The sequence below is a fragment of the Salarias fasciatus genome, chromosome 20 (genome assembly GCF_902148845.1).
Source record: "Salarias fasciatus chromosome 20, fSalaFa1.1, whole genome shotgun sequence".
Classification (NCBI taxonomy): domain Eukaryota; kingdom Metazoa; phylum Chordata; class Actinopteri; order Blenniiformes; family Blenniidae; genus Salarias; species Salarias fasciatus.
Window position 1 is genome coordinate 21711500 of NC_043764.1, and position 9681 is coordinate 21721180.

The 9681-nt window shown below is 43.4% G+C and overlaps 1 protein-coding gene across 1 annotated transcript; it reads right to left on the reverse strand.

The window, feature by feature from the left end:
* Positions 1-322: 322 nt before the first annotated feature.
* Positions 323-5257, reverse strand: LOC115407598 (F-box only protein 6-like). The gene is made up of 6 exons (XM_030118008.1): positions 5035-5257; positions 2891-3119; positions 2682-2796; positions 2482-2577; positions 2134-2263; positions 323-2058 (listed from the first exon to the last, which is right to left on the reverse strand). Exons 1-6 carry the CDS (start codon positions 5095-5097, stop codon positions 1912-1914), a joined length of 780 nt encoding a protein of 259 aa, XP_029973868.1. The 5' UTR covers positions 5098-5257; the 3' UTR covers positions 323-1911.
* Between the last annotated feature and the right edge of the window lie 4424 nt (positions 5258-9681).

The following is a 9681-nucleotide window of genomic DNA, read 5'->3' on the forward strand; positions in this document are numbered from 1 at the left end:
GCAACACGAGCATTAAGGCTCCAGTTAAAATGTCCGACAACGCGGAAGTGTAGCGGGAGGCGAAGATCTCTGGCTGATAAAAGGGAAGCAAAAGCAAAAGTTTCACTCACAAACCGAAATGAAACTCATAGCAAAAGACTGGTGTCATCTGCAGACTGAAGATAGACAATTTGCGGCTCTCCGGGTGTTTATTTCCCGTAAAGCACGCACGTCAGTTTCACTGGGATGCGCTTGTTATTGACGCCAAGACACCTCAGTCTAACCCCGTGGGTGGAGCTACGTGTTGTAGTCATTACAGGACAAGCAATATTAGAAAAAAAAATACTTTATTGACTAAAGATGCAAAAGAAAAATAGCGAGTCAAAGGAGCGGATAAATATTTATTCTACAGAAGTTGGAAAAAGCCGGTTTTGCCGGTTATAATTACAACGGTGTACGCCGGACAGAATCTAAAACGAACCCTGACAGAGCGGTCTTAAAGGAAACTAGTATGTGTCATTGATGATTCAGAGCATGGGCAGCGGGGTCAGGAGGGCTCCACCCTCTCTTCTTGGGAAAGAGAAAGTTGTCCAATCCAGTGTTCAGTTTAAACATAGTTAAATACTTTCAAAAGAAGTGTTTATTTTGCAAACAAGCCGAGACACTCTCGTAAGACTGAAGAAATGACATCTGTGTAAAATGCATTGTGCTATGAACTATCCAGATTTAAAGGGTTGGTCTTGTACTAACCTCTATGAAACAACACACATTTTTTTTAAATAAATACTGGCATGCAAAGGGAGAACATGCAAACTCCACACTGAGACTTTACAGCGGCCAGATTCAAACCCACAACACTCTTGCTATGAGGTGAGAGTATGTAACCATGCAGTCCTGTAATGAATTTATTTCACCTCAAATAAGTCAGTTTGATTATCACACAATGAATGTAATTATTTCCATTCAAATAAATACATATTGCCAAGACTTGCAGTTTGTGGGGTTTAAGGTAATGGCTTTTCCTTAAATCTCATTTACCTTGTCAGTAGATAAATGCATCACATTTACCTATTGACAAAACAAAGGTAACTTTTACCAAGAAAAGAGCAATTTGGTGCTTTGTGGCTCGCTTAAAGACACTTTGACATATGGCCTGAGCTTTATGAGTGAAACACTGACCTTCTCTGTGAATGCAGAGAAAGATTCAAGACAAGATTCGTCCAAAAAAACATGCTTTCCAATAATGTATTCCTCACTATTCTGCAGCCTTAAAAATCAAATCAACTGTTTTCCACACAGCCATTCAAACCAGCTGAGAAATGTAATCATTCCAGCAGGTCTTGGGTCGACCTCTGGGTCTCCTCCCAGCTGCAGTGGCTGGTCCTCTTCTAGCAGCAGGACACCAGAGGGATCCTAATCAGATGTTTCAAACACCTGAACTGACTCCTCTCAACACAGAGGAAGCTCTGCAGCAGCTCTACTTTGAAGCGTTAAACCCGCCTGTGAAAATGTATAGGCTTTATTCATGCTAATGGGGAAACAAAAATAGAGATGTCTTCTTAAACATTTTTAATGTTTTTAATTGAATCTCACAATTATTGCTGCATCATGCGCTTAAAAAATAAAATTAAAAAAAACAAGTTCTATTTATTTCTTACAAGCACAGGAATATTTACATTCAATCACTTTGTCTAGAACCAGAAAACCTGTTGGTTCAATAATGTGATCACTCTAAAATACTCGAGTAGTGCATATGAAATCCATTTTGTTCATCCAAGAGCAGAATTATAGCCAGAGACTTCTTAAAATTACACATTGTAACGCCACTGGGTAACAGTCAGTAACAATCAACATGCAGTATCAATGTCCCTGAATGGGACTTTAACGTGTAATAACTTGACAACAGATCAAGAGACTAGTTTACTGTAACAGCTATAAGTCTCCAGCGGGAAATATCTCAATGCAGCTGTCTGCCAAATGAATTCCACAACATTCTGCCCAGAAACGCCGGACTCTGCTACCGTGGATGAAACATATGTACCTGACTCCTGGTCCGTAGCCCCGGAACACGTGGGTTACCTAAAACAGCAATGATCAGAAGTCCGTTCTGTAAAATCCTCACGCAACACATTTTGTTTTGAACTTTGTACATACGTGAATCCACTCATCCAATGGTCCAGAGTTAACAGGGTCAGGAGTAAACCCTGCAAGAACCTCCTTTCTTTCATTAAGCAGCTTCACACAGATCATGTATTCACACCCAAGGTCCCATGGTGCTGTGTACCTTCCATAACACAGACATGCACACTTCATTTAAACATTTTAAAACAATAAACAAGACTTCATCAGGTTACCTTATAGGCTGAATGTTAAAATTATTAAAACAAACTGAGAGTTCCAATTGGAAGTTACTATATCACGTCTGTTTTGTTCATTACTGATTCAGGTGTTCCTGCCAAGTGAATAATTAATGAGCATTGAAGGTGCGTCGAGTGTTCTCACCAATCAGTTAGTTTGATGTCTGGCTGGAACTCGTCCATAAACGAAGGGCTGTAACCTTCCTTCTTCAGATCAATGAACTGCGCCTTCCTGCACACCCTGAACACATCACAGATTGTCTGAGGGTCATTACTCGATCATTTGAACACGCCATATAACATAATTGCCATTTATTTTCTGGACAACTGCTTGTGAACACTCACCCGTAAGAAGTCACAAAGTTTGTCTGGACTTTCTCGTTTGGATGTGGTTGTGTAATTCTACTGACCATCCAGTGCTTAGGACTTCCATCGAATAACAGCCAACCCTTCAGTTTATCTACAAATACAAACACAAAGCTTGTGAAAGGAATAAAGAAGAAGGATGTAACACTATTCTAATGTTGATTAACAGCAGCTATGTAGCATTTCACCTTCTCCACTGGGATTCTTCAGAAGATTTCTTCTGTTTTTGCACAAAAAGTAAAATATCCTCCAGTCTGCTGGTGCTTTGGTCGCGTCATGGAGGTGAAATCTTTCTCTTCTACATTTCTGTCTCCACAAAGACTCTGAGTCAGCCGCTTCTCTCCATCGCCGGCACACTAACCGACAAACACGCACCACTTGGCGGTGGGGAATATTGAGGAAGATTTCCTCTAAAATCTTTAGTAGAGCAAAAAAAAAAAAAAAAAAAAAAAGAAGAAGAGCAAAAGAGATCATGTTAACTTTAAATGATACAAAAAAAAGACAACAATAATTTGTACATAGGCTTTTACTTTTAAGTGCAATAATTAATGGGCAAAACTGGTACACTGTTACAATACGGTACAATTAACATTGCTGAGAAAGCAACTAGTATGAGAGTTTATGGAGGCTGCATTATTTTAGACATTTTTAGGAGTCAAAATCAACCTTCAGTAGCCAAAAAATATAAATTATGCTTTATGTGTCCTTATATGCATTAAATTTGCAATATTTTGTCTGTGTGTGCCAGATGTATATGTTTAGTGTATTTTGGGCCTTTGTCATCCTCTGTAGCGTTCCTGTTGGAACTTAACATAGCTGCATAATGACTGACAGTCCTGCAGTGCTGAGTGCATGTGTTTGTGTAGTTCTAGTTACTATTTTACAGCAGTGTAGTGTGAAACTGCTATTGGAAAATATTGGCTCTATTCTTTTATTTGCTTCCTGTTTATTGCTTGCACTCCTTTTTTTTCTAGCACATTCCATTGCTTTTTAGAAATGAGATTTTCATCACTGCAATGGATCAGGAATTATAACGACTGGTGAATTCTTGATCTTACTGGAAAAAAAACAAGAACGTATACTTTGTCACACTCCTCACAGTTGAGTTGAGACTATTTAATCAAACAGTGCAATGCTACAGAAACACATCACGATGTCAGAGGAGTAAAACTGACCCTTAAAGTGAAACTTGAAACAAAATGAAATAACAGCAGTGCGTAATATTGTAGGAGCCACTACTGCTTATTTCTGTTCATTTATCAGTTCATGATCAACTTATTTACATGACAGTGACATAGAATCACGCACTAAGTCATTTGTCATTGGGTCCTCTGGAAATTGCTGCTGCACTTGCAATTGCTGACACTCTTTCTTTTGGTATCTGCCATTTCCAGGGGATACATGACTGTAGCTGCGATTAAGCCCGCCTGTTTTCATGGGAAATGCATGACGTCCTTCAAAACGACTGTCCTCATGAAGATTGCATGATTTGTGATTCAACTATGTTAAATATCTTTGGAGAAAAAGTAAAGGAAAAAAAGAACTCCCTTCTGCACAGTCACCCCCTCTGTGTTTGTCCTATTATGTTCACTGCAGCTAGAAGCTCCTCCAGTAACAAATTTCTGGGAAACTTCATATTAATCCATGGTGCTTTTGGCAGTGTGATGTATTATTGACCCCAGAATGACTTCAATATGATTTACAAATGGCAAAATATGAGATTTTCGTTATTTGCAATGCTTTGAAATGCAGTGTTGGGGCGGCACTCAAGTAATTCATTCTTGGAGTCAAATAAGCTGAGTTGGCTAAATTTTTCACATGCTTTACTTATGCAGAGGATACTTGAGTCATAAAAATCAGACTCTGGGAAAAGTTAAAGCGTAAGGCGCTTTTGGGTGATGGGTGCGATGATCCTCTGATTTGTGCTGAGAAAATAATGAACCCTTCAGTGTCCACAACATGCCAGAGGTGAGGGTGTTTCCTAACATGTTTCCAATGTATCAACGCACCAACTGTAAAATTCACAAATTGCGCAAGAATAAACCCGCCAACACTATTGGCAGATTGCGCAAATTGCTCAAAGGCCATTTACAAAAGTATCAACTCAATTTTACTAAAGTGGGAATAAAAATTTGGAAATATAGGCTACTCTTCTTGTACATTACATTGACTTCATTGATACACAATGTATCTTTAACTAATTGTGGAGATGGGTTGGGGGTCACTGTGGGCACAGCAGCTTAATCACCATCAATAACACAGAAAACAATCAACAGGACAGTAAATCATACAAGGTGCAGGACTTTTGAGAAGTTTGTCAGAGGAGACTTACATCCTGGTTTAAGAGACAGGCTGGTGGTGGTCCTGTCGGTCTCCTGCTGTGAGTTACACCCATAGTTTTCCTTTTCAAACCACAGAAGATGCTACAGTACCGTTTGAGAGCTGGAAACCTTTGGCATGTTAAGACATAAATAACGAAAGATTTACATATGATCCTCCTCGGCTTGTCGGGTGAACACGACTGCTCTTCTCCCTAAAACGAACGTCCATGCTGCCGATCACTGCGGTCAAGCCCGCCCTCATTTCAGAAAGCACGGTCAACCTAGCACTCAATTGACTCTGTGGTGCGCGCATACTCTGTGCATTACGGGAACAGCGTTTTCACAGTGACTTCACAATAAAAGTTGGGTTAAGTTGAATGAGATCTTCCTTTTGATTTGGTTAACCGAGTTAGTTTTCTTAAGTTTTCACGACCTGGAGTGACAGGCACAGTGAAACTGATATTCTCCTGCGAGAATACAAAGTATCAAAATAAACACGAACACACACCAAACACGAACAGACGCCCAAAAAAAAAACAAAAAAAAAAAAAAACCCTGTTGGCAACAACCCAGTCCACTTCTCACTGAAAGTAGCCCCCCCCAGGCTGCAATTCACCAAGTGTCATCCAGATCTGATGTGTATTTTCAAAGTAAGAGCCCTCTGAAAAAGCGCATTTTTGACTCATCCAGCCAAATTCAAAGTTGCATTGCTCCAAAACGCCCTGTTGCCGAGCAATCATTCCACTTCTCACTGATAGTAGGCCCCCCCGGAGTCCCAGTCACCGAGTGTCATCCAGATCTGATTTGCAGTTTCAAAATAAGAGCCCTCTGAAAACTCACATTTTTGACTCGTCCAACCAAATTCAAAGTTGCATTGCTCCAAAACGCCCTGTTGCCGAGCAACCATTCCACTTCTGACTGATAGTAGGCCCCCCCAGGGTCCCATTCACCAAGTGTCATCCAGATCTGATTTATAGTTTCAAAGTAAGAGCCCTCTGAAAAAGCGCATTTTTGACTCATCCAGCCAAATTCAAAGTTGCATTGCTCCAAAACGCCCTGTTGCCGAGCAACCATTCCACTTCTGACTGATAGTAGGCCCCCCCAGGGTCCCATTCACCAAGTGTCATCCAGATCTGATTTATAGTTTCAAAGTAAGAGCCCTCTGAAAAAGCGCATTTTTGACTCATCCAGCCAAATTCAAAGTTGCATTGCTCCAAACACCCTGTTGCCGAGCAACCATTCCACTTCTGACTGATAGTAGGCCCCCCCAGGGTCCCATTCACCAAGTGTCATCCAGATCTGATTTATAGTTTCAAAATAAGAGCCCTCTGAAAACTCACATTTTTGACTCGTCCAACCAAATTCAAAGTTGCATTGCTCCAAAACGCCCTGTTGCCGAGAAGCCATTCCACTTCTGACTGATAGTAGGCCCCCCCAGGGTCCCATTCACCAAGTGCCATCCAGATCTGATGTGTATTTTCAAAGTAAGAGCCCTCTGAAAAAGCGCATTTTTGACTCATCCAGCCAAATTCAAAGTTGCATTGCTCCAAAACGCCCTGTTGCCGAGCAACCATTCCACTTCTGACTGATAGTAGGCCCCCCCAGGGTCCCAATCACCAAGTGCCATCCAGATCTGATGTGTATTTTTAAAGTAAGAGCCCTCTGAAAAAGCGCATTTTTGACTCATCCAGCCAAATTCAAAGTTGCATTGCTCCAAAACGCCCTGTTGCCGAGCAACCATTCCACTTCTGACTGATAGTAGGCCCCCCCAGGGTCCCATTCACCAAGTGTCATCCAGATCTGATTTGTATTTTCAAAGTAAGAGCCCTCTGAAAAAGCGCATTTTTGACTCATCCAGCCAAATTCAAAGTTGCATTGCTCCAAAACGCCCTGTTGCCGAGCAACCATTCCACTTCTGACTGATAGTAGGCCCCCCCAGGGTCCCAATCACCAAGTGCCATCCAGATCTGATGTGTATTTTCAAAGTAAGAGCCCTCTGAAAAAGCGCATTTTTGACTCATCCAGCCAAATTCAAAGTTGCATTGCTCCAAAACGCCCTGTTGCCGAGCAACCATTCCACTTCTGACTGATAGTAGGCCCCCCCAGGGTCCCAATCACCAAGTGCCATCCAGATCTGATGTGTATTTTCAAAGTAAGAGCCCTCTGAAAAAGCGCATTTTTGACTCATCCAGCCAAATTCAAAGTTGCATTGCTCCAAAACGCCCTGTTGCCGAGCAACCATTCCACTTCTGACTGATAGTAGGCCCCCCCAGGGTCCCATTCACCAAGTGCCATCCAGATCTGATGTGTATTTTCAAAGTAAGAGCCCTCTGAAAAAGCGCATTTTTGACTCATCCAGCCAAATTCAAAGTTGCATTGCTCCAAAACGCCCTGTTGCCGAGCAACAGTTCCACTTCTGACTGATAGTAGGCCCCCCCAGGGTCCCAATCACCAAGTGCCATCCAGATCTGATGTGTATTTTTAAAGTAAGAGCCCTCTGAAAAAGCGCATTTTTGACTCATCCAGCCAAATTCAAAGTTGCATTGCTCCAAAACGCCCTGTTGCCGAGCAACCATTCCACTTCTGACTGATAGTAGGCCCCCCCAGGGTCCCATTCACCAAGTGTCATCCAGATCTGATTTGTATTTTCAAAGTAAGAGCCCTCTGAAAAAGCGCATTTTTGACTCATCCAGCCAAATTCAAAGTTGCATTGCTCCAAAACGCCCTGTTGCCGAGCAACCATTCCACTTCTGACTGATAGTAGGCCCCCCCAGGGTCCCAATCACCAAGTGCCATCCAGATCTGATGTGTATTTTCAAAGTAAGAGCCCTCTGAAAAAGCGCATTTTTGACTCATCCAGCCAAATTCAAAGTTGCATTGCTCCAAAACGCCCTGTTGCCGAGCAACCATTCCACTTCTGACTGATAGTAGGCCCCCCCAGGGTCCCAATCACCAAGTGCCATCCAGATCTGATGTGTATTTTCAAAGTAAGAGCCCTCTGAAAAAGCGCATTTTTGACTCATCCAGCCAAATTCAAAGTTGCATTGCTCCAAAACGCCCTGTTGCCGAGCAACAGTTCCACTTCTGACTGATAGTAGGCCCCCCCAGGGTCCCAATCACCAAGTGCCATCCAGATCTGATGTGTATTTTCAAAGTAAGAGCCCTCTGAAAAAGCGCATTTTTGACTCATCCAGCCAAATTCAAAGTTGCATTGCTCCAAAACGCCCTGTTGCCGAGCAACCATTCCACTTCTGACTGATAGTAGGCCCCCCCAGGGTCCCATTCACCAAGTGTCATCCAGATCTGATTTATAGTTTCAAAGTAAGAGCCCTCTGAAAAAGCGCATTTTTGACTCATCCAGCCAAATTCAAAGTTGCATTGCTCCAAAACGCCCTGTTGCCGAGCAACCATTCCACTTCTGACTGATAGTAGGCCCCCCCAGGGTCCCATTCACCAAGTGTCATCCAGATCTGATTTATAGTTTCAAAATAAGAGCCCTCTGAAAACTCAAATTTTTGACTCGTCCAACCAAATTCAAAGTTGCATTGCTCCAAAACGCCCTGTTGCCGAGCAACCATTCCACTTCTGACTGATAGTAGGCCCCCCCAGGGTCCCAATCACCAAGTGCCATCCAGATCTGATGTGTATTTTCAAAGTAAGAGCCCTCTGAAAAAGCGCATTTTTGACTCATCCAGCCAAATTCAAAGTTGCATTGCTCCAAAACGCCCTGTTGCCGAGCAACCATTCCACTTCTGACTGATAGTAGGCCCCCCCAGGGTCCCATTCACCAAGTGTCATCCAGATCTGATTTATAGTTTCAAAGTAAGAGCCCTCTGAAAAAGCGCATTTTTGACTCATCCAGCCAAATTCAAAGTTGCATTGCTCCAAAACGCCCTGTTGCCGAGCAACCATTCCACTTCTGACTGATAGTAGGCCCCCCCAGGGTCCCAGTCACCAAGTGTCATCCAGATCTGATTTGTAGTTTCAAAGTAAGAGCCCTCTGAAAAAGTGCATTTTTGACTCATCCAGCCAAATTCAAAGTGAGATTGCTCCAAAATGCACTGTTGCCGAGCCACCATTCTGACTGATAGTACGCCCCGGGGGCTGCTGCGTGTGATTTTGCCTGCCGCCGCAAGGCATGATGGGACGCGGGACTGGGTTTTGGGCCATTTCTTGCCGGTTTGCGTATTCTGTGTGGTTTATTTGTGTTTCATTTATTATGCATGTGTTTTGTTCATTGTTGTTCTCTGCTGTTGCCGTGTTTTCCTTCATTTTGTGTTCCTTTTTGTGTGCACCGTGGCTCAGGGGGACCTTTGGGGGAGGGATGCGGCCTACGCGCCGCTGGGGAGGGCCTGTTGCTTGTGAACCTAAAGATCAAACTCAGTCTCCTTCGTTGTCTCCGCCGCTCGAAATCGCCACATTGGTGTCAGAAGTGGATGGAGCCACGGCAAGCTTCAGATAGAAGACGCCCGGAGAACGCAGGAAGGATCGCCGCGCAGTGGGGGACTCCGAGCCGGCCCGACGGGTCCAGCGATCGGCCGAAGCACGTCCAGAAGCGGCGAGGATGGCTGAGGACGGTGGCGATCGCGTGGATGCGGGAGCTCGCCCACCCACCGCTCCAGCGAGAGCCGCCGTCAAGCTGCCGAAGTATGATGGCG